Genomic DNA, 16,996 nt, shown 5'->3' on the forward strand with positions numbered 1-16,996 from the left:
CTCTCGGTGCGCGGGCGGGGCGGGCACACAGGCGGGGCGAGGTCCAGGCACCTCCCCGGCAGCCGGGGTGGGGGGAACGGGAGTCGCTGTCGCCGCAAGGCTTGGTGCAAGGACGGCGATGGCGTCGCTGCTGCTTCTGGTTCTCTCGCTGCTGCCGGTCGCTGCCGTCTACCTGTGCTGCGTGCGGCGGCACACGGGCAGCGCGGGGGCCGTGCTGCACCGCCGGGAGCCGGGCCGGGCCGAGGCGCGGAGCCGCAGCCCGCCGCGGGACGCCGTGAGCGCCGGGGAGGGAGCGGGCGGGGGTCGGTGGGGAGCGGGGACCGGCGCTGAGCGGGGTCCGGCGCTCACCTTTCGCCTCCTCTCCGCAGTGGGTCCCGCGGCTGTCCGGCGCCGTGCTGCGACTCTTCGTCCATGTCGCCAACACGGTGAGTCGAGGCGAGGGGCCGGGGCTCGGCACCTGATGGCGCGGCAGGAGCCGGGTAAACAAGGCAGTAAAACCCAACGTTGTCTGGGGAAAACCGGACGAGGCCAAGGCTGCGGAGGGTTTTGGGGGGGGGGGGGGGAGGGGGGCGTCTCGGTGGGAAGGTAAATCCCTCGTTTGTAGGGGAATTGTAGGGGAGTGGTGGCCCTCTGCGTGGTTTTGGGTTCACCCCTCTCCCCAGGTGGGATGCCGTGGGGAGAGAGCAAGCCCTTTGAGGGTGTCTGGAGTGCGTTGGGGCACGGGGAATCTGAAGCTGACATTACCCTCAGAATACATCTGCCACCGGCTTTCCTCAGGCACAGACAGTAACGGCCTTTAGCCCTCGGCGTGGGGTTTCCGGGAGGGGGCTGGAGGCAGCTGTCCCTTCCTCAGCTGTCCCCTCCAAGTCTGCCTGGGGTGGGCTCTGGCAGCTGTCCCCTCAGTGCTCCCCTCCCCGGGGCTTTGGCGTGCCTGTGAGCCCTCAGGTTGGTTCCCGCCGTGGCTGGTGTGGAGGAGGTGTGACTGCCATATGTCAGGGTGCTGGCAGAGCAGCCTGCACACCCCTTGGCAGCCCGAGAGCAGGTGTGTTTTGCTGCTGCTGCTGCTTAGCCCTGGGCGTGAAAGTCTCATTTCGACAGTGTGACCTGCTAGAGAGCTTGGGGGCTGCTTGGATGGGGAGTGAGAGCTAGCGGTGGGGTGGTGTGTTTATTTCTGAGAGCGCCTTGCAAGTGGCTTTTCAACCAGAACACCTTTTCATCCTTTGCTTTGTGGCCGCTTCTGCGTGCATGGTCCCGGGCTCGTTTCCTTTCCCGACATCCCCTTTGGAGGGGGAATGTGGGATTCTCAGTCTCCTACAGGGTTGTGCTGTCTTAGATTAGATGTAGATAGGTTAGGAGTGATGTGTTTTCAGAGAGACTGTAATTCTTACGTAACGTGTGAGTCAACGTATCGCTTCACGGATCTTGGAGTGTGAGCCTTGCTTCAGACTTGCACTGTTTTTGTAACATCATGAAATGTTTTGTTTTTGAAGACTATTGTTGAGCTGTTTAAACAGGCTGGAACAAGGCTGGTCTCTTTGGGACCACTGGTATTGCTACACTGGGAGCCAAGGTACTCAAAGAGTGTTTTCAGCTGTCTGCTACCATGGAGTCTCTAAATTTCTCATGCTTTTCCATGCTTACTTGCTTTACTGCAGTAGCTGGTTGAAGGACGGGAAAGATCCTAACAGTGGGGAAAAAAAAAACCCAATAGCAACCTTCTACGTTATACAATGTGGGTATAATCTGCAGAACATGAAGCAAGTAACTGCTATGTAGATGCCTCTTAACAGTGTTGCAGCCTGTGGTTGCAGGCTTTCTGGGCTGAGTCAGCAGGAATGGAGAAAGGAAGGAAAGCCAGAAGAATATACTCTTTCTATGAAGATGAGAGGGTGGGGGTAAAGTGTTTCAGGCCAATTTTGTGGCCTGAAAGACAAGTATTTGTGCTATTTCTTTTACCTCAGAGCATTGCATGCTCTCTAGGGTGCTCTGAGACTGCAGTGATTGCGAGCACATTCAGCGTTCTTTGCCTAGTGAAGAAGGTGTTCAGGTCAAAGTTATTGCAAACCAATGTCTCTGCTTGCTTTCTTCTAGGCTTTTGGACAGATCTGCTTACTGCCATTCTTAATGAGGTAAGAATGGAGAGTTTTCTCCCTCTTCCAGTTTCTTTCTTTCCTTTTTTTTTTTTTTCTTTGAAGATTTTTTGCTGTGCACACCACTTACAGGTTATCTGAAATGACCTTTTTGGGGAGGGAGGTTGCATAACTTGATTGGAGAGTGAGCAAGATTGTCATACAGGTTGTTTTCTTGACTTTTTTTAACTGCTATTGTTTGGGTAGCTCTCTGTCAGAAGAAAATAACCTTGTTTCACACTCAGGCCGGTACATAGAAACCAAATTTGATTACTTGCCTCCTTTGCCTTTCAGTCCTTTTGCTAAGGAGTGGTCTTTCAAAGCTTGTGGATGTGCTGTGGATGTCACCAGTAGTGGTAAAAGAATAGTAGTTGTGGGGAAATGAGGCCAGACATGAAGTTCAGAGGTTTTAGTACGTTCTTTTTAAAGCGTCAGGAGCCTCAGGCTCACCCTTGGCTCTTGGAGTTTGCCCATTTCAGGGGTCATCTGTGCAGATCCAGGATGTATTAAATGCAGTTGGTACCCCTTGATATCTGTGACAGGACCTTGATTTCCTTGCTTCATTATATATTCCAAGCGCTGGACTTGTGCCCTGATCGATGTTTTATTTGGTTGTGAATTAACTATGTTGAAGCAGGTCATGGAAAAATCTGGAGCTTGTAGTAACAGGATTACTGCTTGAATGTATGGCTTGTACTCCTTTCTCCTTTTCCTCTCCATTCCTGTCTTTATTGGTCTGTGGGTGATATGTCTAATTAAAGGGAATTGAAAACTTTCACCAGTTCTTTCCCAGCTTGGGTTTATGGAGGCTGCCTGGCTTTAAGTCAAGAGGTGGGAGGGTGTGTGAAGCAAGCAGAATAGATTTTATCCTGCCTTTAGGAAAGGTGTGAGAGATTATCTTGTAACTGTTGCAACTCCCTGCTGTGAGAGCAGGCTGCTGAGACAAAATGTTCTTGGGTAAGGTTCCCCCTGCACAGTCTGAAAAATTAGTCATGGTGGTGGAGCTTGCAAACTGTAGCAGGGACTCTTGTCTTCCAGGCTGAACAACCTTGCCCTCATGCGTTCACTTGACCTTCATGAAGATCCCACCTTTGTCCCGGAGGTTGCTGCTGAGATTACGGAGGACAAGTCCAATGATAAAAGCACTTCAGATGTTATCAGGCAGCTGATAGATGAAAGGTCAGTATGTGATGTGTGAGAGTGGAGCGGAAGAACACATGTCCTGGCACTGTTGTGTCAGTGGGAAGCTGCCCTTATCAGTAATCTGCATTAAAGTATTTTTCCACGCCTGGCTTTTTACAAAAGAAATTGTGCTGTCAGTCATCTTTCCTTTTGTAACCTATACATGGCCAGTAGTTACAAGCAGTATGCCATTTCTGCAAGCTTCATGAGTCTGCTTACTGGGGAGAGGCTGAATTCTGCCCTGGCCAAGGCTCTGGTTGCACTGTTAGAACAGTTAAACTTAGTGGCTGACTGGTCGGTGCGTGCATCCCTTTAAATGAATTTTCAGCTGTGCTGTTTCTTGCCTGCAAGGAATCCCAGAGAGAACACAGGGGCTGCTTGGAGAGGAGAAGGAAAGCAGGTTATAAAGAGAATGACCCTCAGTAAGTTAGGCTTTGTAAGTTAGGTTGTTCGGATACAAGCCTGTTCAGCTGCTTGATGGCAGACTGTATTTGGTTAAATCCCACTGGATTCCTGGCAAATCATTACTCAGGGTCGGGTGTCTTGCTGAGGGCCGATGCTGCGATGGGAGCAGCTGGACTGCCGAATGCTCTTCTCATCTGGTTTTGTTCTTAGTTGTGGGCCTGTACAGTAGGTAGTGAAGATGTCTGAACTTTATCAGTGTCTCAGAGAGTGTGTTCTCTGTATTACCTCTACTTTTGGCAAGACTAAGCTTGCTCCCTGCTTGAGTTATTAAATCAGAACAAGGGAAAACTTCCAGCTCCTTCGTTTTGGAAGGAGGAATGTATTTCTGTGTTTCCTGCAGGTATTGGTCAGGGTGAGTGCAGCTTTCTTGTGGCCCCAGTTCTCCCAGTGACGTATTACAGTCACTATTAGAGGGCAGGTTACTGGAGCCTTGACTCTTCCTTGCATGGCACATGACAGTGCCATATGCTGCCCTGTTTCATGGGATGGCTTCTGGGTTGAGTGATCATGTGGAGGCAGCACAGGAGTAGTATTTGCTAAGTCTCCATCTTCAGATGACTTCATGCTCATCCTGTTGTCATGAGAAATGGTTTATTTCTTAAGTACTGGGGCCACCAGATAGTTTTGCAGCACTTTGCTGATGTGCATCCTTATGTGTGCTGCATAGTGCCTTTTCCTGCTCCTACACCACAGGCTGTGCGTGTGCAGGCGAGACTCTCTGGATCAAATCCTGACAGAGATCCCGGGCGTAGGCTGACCCGCACGTTCTAGCTGTTCTGCAGTGGAGTGCCAGATGTAAACCTGGAATAAATTCTGGAGAGTTTAGTGACGGCTCCGTTGCAGTACGAATACGAAGCAACTAAAAGATGTCAGCAGGGCTGATGTGTCACTTCTGTGGCACCCTTCGTGTGCCCAGCGCCTCGAATGGGCCCAAGGAGCCCGGCGCAGTGTGGGCTGGGACGCGTAGGCTGGCAGGCCAGGCAGCGGCCTGCGGGTTTGCTCTCAGCGGGCAAGTGAGGCCCAGCCTGCGTCGGGCTGGGACACTGAGGTCTGCCTGTCTAAGCGGAGGTGGCTTTGATGGTTCATAGTTGCCCTTTTCTTTGCAGGCCTGATTCTGCTAGCAATGGGTTTAACTTCAAAGGGATCAAAGATTACCTGGACTGTTACCGGTAGGTGACATTGTGTTCTGGGAACAGCCTGTCTCACGTGTTTTGCTGCTGTGGGTTGTCACTGTTCCACAAGCTCTGGGGCGTCCCTTTGTTAGGATTGTCTGTGAGGTACCCCTGTTTACATCACCCTCTGCCATCCTTTCCCTCTAACAAAGGAAAACCAACTGGGAGAGCAGGCATAAATTTACAAGCCCTGCAAGGATATTTAAACACTGTTTTCCTTGGCTTACTGTCAGTCTTCTCTGGGAGAGATTTCTACATACCTTGCTTGCCCAAAACTGTGAGTGAGGAGAGGAAGGTTCATTTGGATGATATGAGATGCACACAGTGTGGGTCTCTGAAGAATCCCTTGGTTCCCCAGCTGCTTGTGCTCCTGTGAGCAGTTTGACTGCTTTCACCCACTGAATGTGTCCAGATCGGGAAGGGCTGGAAGCTCACCCCCGACTCTGAGTTGGTGCAAGCTGTTGGCTGCTTGGTAACTCCTGGTTGCCTTTGGGACATGTGCCAGGTATGGAGTGCTCTGATAAATCCTCTGGTGCTCCTGGCACTTTTTCCTCAAGGCCACCTCTGCTGTGGCCTTGGAGCAAAAGGCTGACGCTGCAGTCTGGTCTTACAGGTGCATCCTCTGGCCCTGAGGCTTTTTGTGTCAGCCAGAGATAGATGTGTTGGTGATGCAACATAGCTGTTTGCTGGGAGAGAGGGAAAGCCAATTTGTTACAGGTCTCGGGACAGTACTGCTGGGAGCCCCTGCTCTGCGGCAAGAGGGGGCTGGCCTCCCAGTCTTCACTCATGATCCTGGGAGTTTCATAGCCTCGGGCTTTCAGGAGCTTGAGGACTCTGTAAAGCTGACAGCTGTCCTTCCCTTGTTGATCTGGTGGTTCAGGAATATCTGGGTAGCGCTCCTAGCTGTTGCTCCTACTCTGAGGGTTGGGGGCGTGCTGTGTAGGCCAATTCTCCCCTTAAGGAAGGGAGTCTTCTGTCTCAGTGGTGTCAGCAGTGTTGAAATCACCACCACACAACAGATTATTATCTAGTTCTTGCTTACAGATGTGACAGCTGCCATCTTGCTGCATGAGAGGCAAGCCCTGTGTGTGGGTGTGGTGTGGGGGTCCTGTAACCAGGTCCCAACTTCTTCTGCCCTGCAGGAGTGGGAAGCTGACGCCATCTCAGGTAGCAAAGAACATCATTGCCATGCTGGAGGACTGTGACAAAGCCAACCCCCCACTCAGAGCCATCGTGCAGTGGGACCGGGAGCAAATAATGCAGGTAACGTCTGCCTCTGGTAGGAAAGGGGCCTCTGCCATCCCAAGAACAGTAGCATCCATCAGAAGGGGCAGAGGGTCTTCTGATACATTGCACAGGAAAAGTATGTACGTTTTCCCCCCCTCCTGTGTAGAGGACTAGAAACAAGTTTGCTTTCCTTCTTGCAAATAGGGGTATCATTAAAGCAATCTGTTTCCTGCAGGATGACTGTGATTAAAACAGGACTTCTGTGCTTATGGGGCATCCATCTGCATAGATGCGTCCCAGTAGGAGTTCCATGTCAGCATATGGTAGAAGAAGAAAGAAACTTTTATATTATGGCTTAGTAACAGCCTGAGACTGAACAGATACCAAAAATGGCTGATATTGGTAATGACCTTCAGCTCAATTAAATTATATATAATGTATACTTTTTTCTTCCTCTGTGCAGATGGCTGATGCCTCCACTGCTCGTTACCAGAATAAATGCACCCTGTCATATCTGGATGGCATCCCAGTGTGTGTGAAAGAAGAATTCAAAGTGGTGAGTTTCCTTGCATAGCTGTCAGGTCATGCTGCAGGTGGTCAACCTAGAGAACCTGAGAAGGTTTTAAGGCCAGCTCCTCATCAGAAGCCTGAGAATATGTTTGTAATAATGGGTAGTATTTGGGTTTGTAATGAGTAGGATTAACAAGTTTTGCCAGGTGATGTGTTCCATATCTTGTACTGATCTCTTTGATCCATGGGGAGTGGAGGGTAGGGGTAAGAAACAGTCCCTCTTACGATGAAATTGAGAATGTAGAAAGCATCTGTAGTGGTGGGTGTAACTGTATTTTTCAGGCACTGACTGCTCCACTGGAACAGCACCCCCTTTTCCTTAACTAAAAGGACATGTGTCAGAAATATGCCAGTTTATTTGAAAAACCCCACTCAGGAGGAGTTTTGCCTGTGGCCTAAAAACAGTTAACATTAAATACTCCTGGCAGTGCCATCGAGCTGCTGTAGGCTCTGCAGAGACCTACCCTTAGGGTGGGAATCCTGTTTATGTACAGATTCTTCCATTGCTGCATCGAAATGAAGACTACTTAGCATACCCTGAAAAGGAGCCCATCTGGTATTTTGGCACCCACCCAGTCCTGGTGCCTCGCTTCAAAGCACTGCAGATCTGAAACGCTGCAGCCCTGGCTGCAGAAAAAAGGAGAATGTAGCTCCTGTGTGCTCTGGGGCAGAGGTTCTGCAGCCTCTGGGCATAGCAGTTGCATTGCTGCAGGGAGGCAGAGTTTTTGACCATCTATTTGTTTCTGATCTTCTGCACCATGGTATTAAAAGGGTTCCTCTCTGTGGGAGAAGGAACAAATATATAGGGTTCGGTGTCTGTCCTAACAGAAACCAGCACAGGGCAAGATGAAGAGTGAAGCTTTCCAGCCCTTACCTTTCTGGGTGCTAATGTCTGGGATCTGTTGTGGAGCATGTGAGGCATGCAGGTGTGCCTGCCTACCTTGCCAGGGCTTTAGGATGAATACTAAGGTGTCTTTTTGCTCAGGTACCTTACTATCACCGAGTGGGAACAGTGTATCTCGGGACTGAGCCCGAAACAGAAGATGCTGCTGTGGCCAAGAAGCTGCGAGAGGCTGGGGCTGTCATTATTGGGGTCTCAAACATGCACGAACTAGGGACTGGGACAACTGGATGCAACCCTAATAGGTAAAAATCCCTTTCCCCTCTCTTGCCACCAGCCTAGAAAGACCTAGAAGCCTGTCCAGAACTGACAGAGAAGGGTACAAGAGTAGGGTGAGGATGTGAGAATAAAACTGATAGAAACATCCTGTGCAGGGAGAACCTGGTGGGTATGAAAACCCAGCATTGCAGATTTGAGGGTTGGAGTAGCCATGGAAGCCTGAAGGCTCCTGAAGCTAAAGGAAGGAGAGGATCCAAGTGGTGTCTGCTAAGTAAGAAATTTGGTCTGCCAGGCCTTAAAGCCTGGAGGTGTGACTGTTTATAGGATGAAGGATAGACAAAAGCATTGACAAAACAAATAGTAATCCGATGCTCAGTCACAGTAATGACTAAGGGCCCTGAATAGTGAGAAATGGTACAGTCATCTCAGAAGAATGTAGTTTTTCATTTCCTAACTGAAGAGGTTCACTAGAATTTGCTTTACTGTTGTGAGTTCTCCAGCTACAGCCAAGCAGGGAACTGCTGTTCTAGTGCAATGGTCCTCACAGCCTTGATACCACACGTGCAGAGCTATGCTTCCTGCATGTACAGGTGGATGGAAGTGGGGCTCCCCCTCAGCTGCAGCAGGGTGCCAGGGCATTTCCTCACTGTGTGAGGTCATCGGGATGCCATGCCACCCGGGAGGTCACTTGTGTTTGGGGACTGTGGGCGGGCTGGTGAGTTTGGGAGCTGCTGCTGTGGGATAACGGGCAGAGCCAGGGACGCTGACTGGCTTGTCTGCAAGAATTGCTGACCACCAGCTGCTCCACCTTTTGGAATTGCATAATGCACAGTGGCACACTGTACTGGTGGTGTACTGGTGGTGCGCTGTAGCAGAGAGAAGAGCAGGAGTGAGATCCTTTCTCTGCCTCTTTTGGATAGGCTGCTTAGGGTTTCAAGATCAGATGCTGAGGCAGGAGTCTCTTTTGCATCTTGTTTTCTAGGGCCGTAGCACTATCTTGGGTGGAATGACATCTCTTTACTGAGAGATTGGAATCCCAGAGCTGTGTTCCTGGATCTTTTTCTGCCCTATAGCGCACACGGTCCTTTCCTGGAAAAGATTCAAAACTCTTTGTCTGCCTCAGGTACCACAAGATTGCTAGGAATCCCTACAAGACTGACCACTACACAGGTGGGAGCTCCGGTGGGTCAGCAGCAGCTGTAGCAGCAGGTAGGTGGTCCTAAAGGTCCTAAGGTTCAGGGGCGGTGGGAGGAAGGGCCTGAGGCAAAGCACCCACCTCAAGCATTCAGTTTTTATGAGCGGGTTTAGAAGCTGGAGGAAACTCCCAGCTCGATAGAGAGCTCTGTGTGCTGTCTTGGCTACAGTTGCTGGTAGAATGGACAGGGCAACACGATGTCTCCCTGATCACAGGCCAATGTGTGGATTTGTTTGGTTTTTCTTTTTGGCAGGTCTCTGCCCGGTGGGTATTGGCACAGATGGAGGCGGCTCTGTGAGGATTCCTGCTTCCTTCTGTGGTGTGGTGGGGCTGAAAGGTAGAGTCCTTCGCTCAGGGAGGGGTAGAATGCCACAAACAAGTCAGGCACGGTCTGTTCATTCCTGTGAGACCAGAGAAACTGGGGAGTGTCACACCCTGAGAGTCACGTGGGTGCCACTGGCAGAGTGGAAGAAATCTCAGTATAGTGGGAATCGAACAAACGTTCAACAAAACAAATTATTTCAGTCAAATGCTAAACAGAACATGAGTGCTGCTTTTCTTTCTACCCACTCATCCCTCTTCAGTCTTCATGCCATGCTGGGAGGTGTTCCAGACACAGTCTGTACTGAGCGGGTGAAAAGCATCTTCACTTAGGATGGTTTGCCATCACCCTGGTTGTATGGAGAGGCGGGTGCTGCTCAGGTTTGTGTCTGGCAAGTTAAACCTGGTGTTGGGCTTGTATGAAACCAGGGTGTAGCCATTCCCTCTTATTTCAGTGTTAGAAGAAGTATCAGTGCAGTTTTTGCAGTAAGATTTAGTCAAGGGGAAGGAGCAGAGGACCCAAGAAATGCACCAGGCGGCCTCTGAAGCATGGGAGGTGGCGAGGCAGGATTGTCACTTGGAGGAGATGCTGTTTTTTTGGGAACGGTAGATCATCCCAAAGGATCTCGGCTGCTTCATCCAAGACCAGATACTTGGCCATTACTGTTTTTCCATCCCTCACGTGTGGTCAACTTGACTAATCTTGATAACCATGACGGTGCCAACAATGTTACTGGTCAGGAAGGTGATAGGGATACTCCCAGAAGGCTGGTGGTAGGCGTGATGTGGGTGAGATCTCCCCAGGGGTTGGTATCTCCTGCTGTTGATAATCCTGCTCCTGCCTCTCCATCCTCCATCCTGTAGATGCTGCTCCTGCATATTCAAATGCATGCGTTTCAAATTGTCCCTGCACACATTTCCCCTCAAACAAATAATTCCTCGTGGGGGGAAACAGTTTCACTGTCTGTTGGAGGTGTTGTGGTCAGTAGCAGGGATGCTGAAGGGTGGGTGGCCGGGCTCTGAAATGGCAGACATAAAACTGGCTGGCAGGGGTGTGTTGCTCCCTGATGGGGGGCCCCAGAGCTGGCTGGGTCAGGCCTCGTTCAGCGAACTGCCCCTTCCTTTTTCTCTAGGCACGTTTGGGCGCATCAGTTCCCGCGGCAGCTTGCCGCTCTCCTACTCCACTGTCGGCGTAGGTAAGAGGACTTGTGCTGTGCTGACCTTGCTGTGCTGTGCCCTCAGAGGGGAGACAGTCTGTGCCTACAGATGACCTTGGGAGGAAAGTATTACCTACCCCTTGTCGTGTTTCTATAACCCTTCTCTCTTTCACAGGCCCCTTCTGTACCTCGGTGGCAGATGCGGCCACTGTTTACAGTATCCTTGCTGGGCCAGATCCGCTCTACCCATACGGTTGGTGAGCCCTCTACCTCCCTGAGCCTAGGTGCTCTGCCTCCCTAGAGGCATCCTAGATAAAGTAAGGAACTCTTGATTGTTCTCTGCAGGACAAAACCAGCCCAAAGCAACCCTATCTGGTATGTGCGCTCCTGATCTGAAAGGCTTAAAACTGGGAGTGGACTGGACATTTTTTAAGGTGCCTGCTTTCTCTCTCTTTCTGCTGCTTTGTAAAATGAGATTCTGAAGGAATTCAGTGCATTCACTGATCTCTTGCCTGTCATTGGTAGAGCTTCTCATATTTAGGCCTGTCACTGGAAGAGAATATAGTCTGGGTGAAAATACCAAAAGGGATAGATTTTAATTTTTCCTAAGGCAGCCTTTTGAGTAAAAGTCTGTTGGTGGCATGAGAAAAGGTAAAACTATACAGTTGATGGCAGTATGCTTCCTCATGCTGTTGTTTCGGTGGGTCAGAGTGCTTCTGAACTGATTATAAAAGGCAGTTAGTTTAAAATCAAATGAGGAAAATTAGCATGTGTCTATTGAGTGGTACTTCATCATTCCAAATTAGAAACTGGGCTTGCAAGCCAGTACTGCATGACAGTTGTCATGCAGCCCCACAAACACGCTCAGGATTTCTTCCCTGGAGGAAAACAAGGACTCTTTCTGGCTCTGTTCCAGCACAGAGGAGGAATATCCTCTCCTCTGGGAAAGACGACCTTTTCTTTTCCATAGGGCTGTGACCTGCAACCTGTTCTGTTGGAGCAGGTGGCCTAAGGCAGTCCTGGAGAGCTGTGTTTTGTTGCCCTTAGGGCAGCAAGGGAACAAGGGAAAGACTTGGTGAGTGTGCTTGCTAAGGAGAGGAGGTCAGTTACTAAAGTCTATTTAGTTCTTTCTCTTTTTCTCTAGGCATGTGATGCTGAAGTCCTGTCCGTCTGTGAGAAAGGTAAAGAGGAAAAGTCTGTAAGTCTCTTATTTTGCTGGATGTCCTGGTATCACCTGGTGCTCCTCTTGTGTGTGCATTAAAAAGATCTTGCCTGTAGTCCTTAAAGGCAGATGCTTAAAGAGGTCTGCCTGGACAAACAGTGGTAGCTTTGTCTTAGGGAGACCCTCCTGCCTGCTGAGGGTTACAAAGCTCAGCAGTTGTAGGCTTGTCAGGTTAAAGTGGAAGAATGCAGGCCAGTGTGTGGAGCCACAAGCTTTTATGGCAAAAGACTATTTAAGGGCAGGACTTCTTTCACAATGTAGTGTTTAGTAGGAGAGACAGGGCTAGGTCTTTGTGATGCATCCAGTTCTCTGGTATTTCCCTGATATCAGCTGAATGGTGCCCTTAGGGTGGCTTTGTCAGATTTTAGACTAGGCAGCATTGACCCTGGTGTGTACTTGGGAGCAAGGGAGAAAGATTCTACAATGCCTGGTATATTAGTTGGCCTTGTATGCGTTGGAACTAAGATTGTTCACAGTATTGAGGCGTTGTTTGCCTAGATTTTCTTCAGCCTCCTTATTTCCGTAGAGAACTACTGTGTGTGTAGAGTTTTCTTAGGAGAGATGCACCATGAGCCTGTGAAATAGGCAAGCCTGGGTATTTATGAAGAAGCTGGGAGTCAAAGAAAGAAGGGGGTTCTTTTTAGACTGCAAAAAATTCACTTTTTTGAAAGCCTTATTAACGTGTGTCAGGATTTAGTGAACCTGTACTGTTGGTGTGGTGTGAGTATCCCCTGGGTTCCTCTACCATCGTGGTTCAGAAGAGGCTTTGAATGGGCATCTCATGCTGCTACATAATCACCTCAGGCTGACAAAATACCAGTCACACCAAGTGCTCAGGGAAGCACTGTCAGACTACCTTGGCTCTTTGGGTTACATGGGGGGAGGAGATGAGCTTGCCCAAAGCGTAGCAGGGAAGTTAAGTACCTGGGTGCAAGCCCCTGCCCTGTTGGAGTACAGAGATCTACTTAGGCTGAAGGCTTTTTCCTATGAGAAGCAGCTGCAGTAGCCTGTGTGCCACTGAAGAGGCTTGCCTTGCCATGGCCTGTGGGGCCTCTAGCTTCCCAAGGGGGTGGGGATTTGCAGCCCTTCTGTGAAGACTGGTGAACTCAAGGATGCTTTCTCTGCTGTACCTCTTCTGTACTCAGCTGTGGAGCACCTGCAGAGTTTGGGAGCCAGTGTGGTTGAAGTGTCTCTTCCAGAGATGGAAGAAGTGAAAGCAGCACATGCCATCTGCATTCTCAGTGAAATGAGGGACTTCCTGCAACCTGACTTCAACAAACATTACCATGAATTGGTAAGCAGCAGCAGCAGCTTGGAGCAGTGGCAGTAGCTGTCCCAGCTGATGCAGAGCAAGTTTCATACAGCACTGGATAACTGCTGATACGGGAGAGCAGACCTGGAAGAGAACTGCTTGGCTGTCACCTCCATTTTTTTGCCAGCAGACCTATGACTGCTGTTTTATCTTGCAGAACTTGGACACCCGGGCTAACCTGGCCTTGGCTTGCCAGTTCACAGCTCTGGATTATATCACGGTAAGGAATGTGCTGGGGGGAGGCACCCCAGGAAGTTGTAAAGGTGGGGTGGAGGCGTGTCTTACCTTCACACGGGCATGGGGAGGTTGGCACCCAGGTGTACCGCCCTCTGCTGTGAAAGCGTGCTGAATTGTGGGGCACCACAGAGAGGACATGCCTGGGGGACTGAGCTGAATTGTGGGGCACCACAGAGAGGACATGCCAAGGGGACTGGTGTCCGGCATCTTGATTCCATACTGCAGGGATGGTGTCTCCCTTTGCTCTGATGGGCAGAGTCTGTCACCATCAAACATGGGCCTCATGAAGCTCGAAGGCCCATCCAGACAGTAGGTCTCTCTCTGCTTGCAGGCAAATCGACAGAGGACTCGGAACATGAGATTTTTGCAAGAGATCTTCACCACTGTGAACTGTATCCTTACACCAGGTATTGGCAGCCTTGCTCCCCAACAGCCCTGTGCTGCATTTTAAGAACAGCTACTCCATTAACCTTCCCTCCCCAATTTTAAGGGTGTTATTTTTGTGCATAGACTTTGCACAAAGCCTTCAGAAGATGCAGCCTGGTTCGAAGACTGCTGTGTATTTCTAGACTTCCTGCCTGTATCCACAGCAGTGAGAAACTCCTTGGTACTTGAAACAGGAGCTGCAGAGCCAGCACACTTAACACAGGAGGGACTGGACCTGTTCTTACTTCTGAAGATGGTTTTGCTCTAAATAGAAACTTAACTGCTTAATTCATAAATCCCAGCAACTTGATTGCATTCCAGGGGTGTGAATTTGCATCACCAATGTGTATCAGACATGTGGGTTTAATGAAGGGAGCTGCTCCTTGGAGACTGCCCACTGTCTGACTCTTCATTTGTTCTTTAAGCACTGACAGAGGCTGCCCAGAGAGGCTATGGAATCTCCATCCCTGGAGATAATCAAAAGCTATTTTGACATGGTCCTGGGCAGCCTGCTGTAGCTGACTGTCCTTGAGATGGAGGGTTAGATAGGATGACACCTTGGGGTCCCTTTCAACCTCATTCTGTGATTCCTCCACAGCTGTTCCTTGCACTGCCCCAAGAATCTATGAATCCGACCTCTTGACTGGCTGCAGCGATTTGTACTTCACAGTCCAGTCCATGAGGTAAGGAAAGCACTGCTTGCACTGTGGGAGCAAACGTTTGGCAAACAGATGGAAACTAGCTGTACCAGCTGAAGGAACTCAGGCTGTAGGGCAGGAGAGGTTGAGCCTTGCTGCCTCTCCAAAACAAGGGTGACTTCGCTGCAGTGCCAAGGCAGGAATGCTGATGACTGCTTTCCCCCCAGGTTCATGCAGCTTGCTAACTTCACTGGGATTCCAGGCCTGGTGGTCCCCATTGGATATTCTACTGCTGGGCTTCCTATCGGCTTCCAGGTAAGGACTGACTCTTTGTGGATGCTGGGTCACAAAATCCCCGGCTGGTTTTGTCCTGAACCACTATAACCAGGTTCCTACTCTTCAGCCTAGCAACACTTGAGGAGCTGGCAGGTACTGGGAATAAAGTTTTAACTTGTGTATGAAGAGACCTGGCTCAGAGTAACTCACTCCTGAGTGGCAGAGGGACTCTGGAGGTATCCAGGAAACAGATTTCTCTGTCTCACTTGTCTACCTGAATCAGGACCTACAATTTGTCACTACTCTCTTCCTTACTTCTCAGTTCTGTAACTTCTTTTAAGTCCTTCCTTGCTCTTCTTCCTCTTGAAATGGGTCCCCTGTAAGTGAAAGGTCCATGTCTTGTAATTACAAGTCCCGCAGCTGCCTCTGTCCCAAAGGCAGCGATGCCATAGTTACTGGGGTAAAAGGGAAAAGCACGCATCCTTCTGGTGCTGCTGGGGAAAAAGAATCGTTGTTTTGCAGGGCTTTCAAGAGTGTCTCTGTGTGATGGTGCTACTCGTTTGGTTTTTGTTTCTTCTCCCCCTTCTCCTTTCTCTGCCTCTCTCATCTTCTCCCAGGTCATGGCAAAATGGTGGGATGAAGCTGTCCTCCTGAGGATTGGCCTGAAGCTAGAGCAGTTTCGTTGCCACACCAAAAAACCATCTGTTTATTACGACATCCTTGCCTGACAGTGACCAAGATAGGGAATAAGGCTTTTTTGGTTTTGTTTTTTCCTAGTCTAACCTGAATGAGTATTAGAGTGGACTTGTTTTCAATGTTCATCTGAATAAGGCTTAGTAGCAGGAACACTGATCTAAGAGTGCACTGACAACAGACATTTTTGCTCCTAGTTTGTTATTGGATGAGTGAGTTTATACTGGGGACACCAGCTGTGTTAGCTAGCTCCTGGCTGTGTTTTTGCCATTGGCAGAAGCTGCAGCTGTCTTCTGCAGCTTCTTTCTGTGTAGGGATCTTGCATAAAAATAGAAGACACTTGCACCCACAGGACTGCACGTGGGCAGGTCATACTGCTGTGTGTGGAAAGGTACAATCCCAAGACTTTAAGTCTTCTTGCAGAACTCCTCCTGCTCCAGGATATAACAGAGGTACTGTTTTGAGTGGGGAGAGGCAGTAGCTTCCTTTAGGAACACAGGTCCATATGGATTAAAGTGCTTCTCAACATGCCTGCAACTATGTAGTGTGTGTTGTGGCCCTTTAGTCCTTCAGTGACAACCAGAAAGCCTGTAGCTGTGAGTGATCCCATCGCTTCTGTCCCTTACGCTGTTCGCAGTGTGGGGTCACTCAAACTGTTGCCTTACATGTGAGGGGAGAAGAAAGCAGAGCGTGAACCCTCGTCAGTGCTGTGACCCAAGGTGCTGGCTCAGGGTTCTGCCTTCCTGCTGCACTGCCTCTACTCCTCAAGCTATGCCTTGGAGAACCTCTTTTCTCCCACTAGCTCCTGAAGCAGAAGCCTGCTATCATCTGGGTCCAAATGGAAGCAGCAACCTGGTAGTGCTGTGGAAGACTGTTCTAAGGGGTGCTGAGGCAGCTACTGCAATCAGGCAAAATTTGTAGGAAATGCTACTTAACTACTGCAAGAATTGAAGCAGGGTGCAACAAAGGTGTTGCACAAAGCCACGTGCAGCACAGAGCCTGCTTTAGGTAAGAAGCCAACTCTCTCATCCCAAATGTACTTCCTGAAGCAATTGAGGTAGAACTGAAATATGGATTAAAGATGTAAAGCCTGATACGACTCTCAGCGGTTTCACTGAAGGGTTCCAGACTGTAAACTCCCAAGCAGCACTAGGGCCACATAAGAGACAAGAGAGGCTGAAGCTAAGCATTTGTATTTGTTTTGGAGTAGCTAGGGGGTCAGGGCTCAGGGGCAGCTCCTGTTACCTACTTCATCAGGACATGGGCTTGTGATCAGGCTGCTGGAGAAGCCAGAAACAGAGAAGATCACTGTATTTTACTTAGTGTGGAAGGAAGGAAAGAACAGAAAGAAGTTGCAGTTTTTCCCAAACTCAGTACAGGTTGGTGGGTTGTTTTTTTTTTTCCCCCATCCCTACCCACTCTTTAAACAGAGCTAACGCTTCACTAGTTGCTAAAGCCATCTGAGTAGAAAAACACAGCATTGCCATCTGCTCCTTAATTACCTGATGCCATCAGCTGTCACCAGCATCCATTAATTATATCATTGATACTGTCTTTTATCTTCAGTTCCTCTATGTGATACTGCCAGAGTTATTTTTCACTAGTTTCTAGTATAGTTCTGCATTATGAAGAGAAGTTTAAAAGCAAAGTGTTT

The 16,996-nt window shown here is 49.5% G+C and overlaps 1 protein-coding gene across 1 annotated transcript; it reads left to right on the forward strand.

Moving 5' to 3' along the window:
- Nucleotides 1-118: 118 nt before the first annotated feature.
- LOC311205037 (uncharacterized protein) lies at nt 119-16,436 on the forward strand (the record flags this gene model as incomplete). Its single annotated transcript, XM_084279326.1, has 20 exons — nt 119-274; nt 369-425; nt 2,092-2,129; nt 3,168-3,308; nt 4,883-4,945; nt 6,091-6,211; nt 6,639-6,731; nt 7,731-7,891; nt 8,989-9,074; nt 9,314-9,397; nt 10,515-10,577; nt 10,714-10,791; nt 10,884-10,972; nt 11,683-11,719; nt 12,906-13,054; nt 13,230-13,292; nt 13,641-13,716; nt 14,334-14,418; nt 14,601-14,688; nt 15,267-16,436. 20 exons carry the CDS (start codon nt 119-121, stop codon nt 15,375-15,377), a joined length of 1,839 nt encoding a protein of 612 aa, XP_084135452.1. The 3' UTR covers nt 15,378-16,436.
- Nucleotides 16,437-16,996: the final 560 nt, after the last annotated feature.

Source organism: Gallinula chloropus (assembly GCF_964237585.1).
Source record: "Gallinula chloropus genome assembly, chromosome: 1".
NCBI lineage: Eukaryota > Metazoa > Chordata > Aves > Gruiformes > Rallidae > Gallinula > Gallinula chloropus.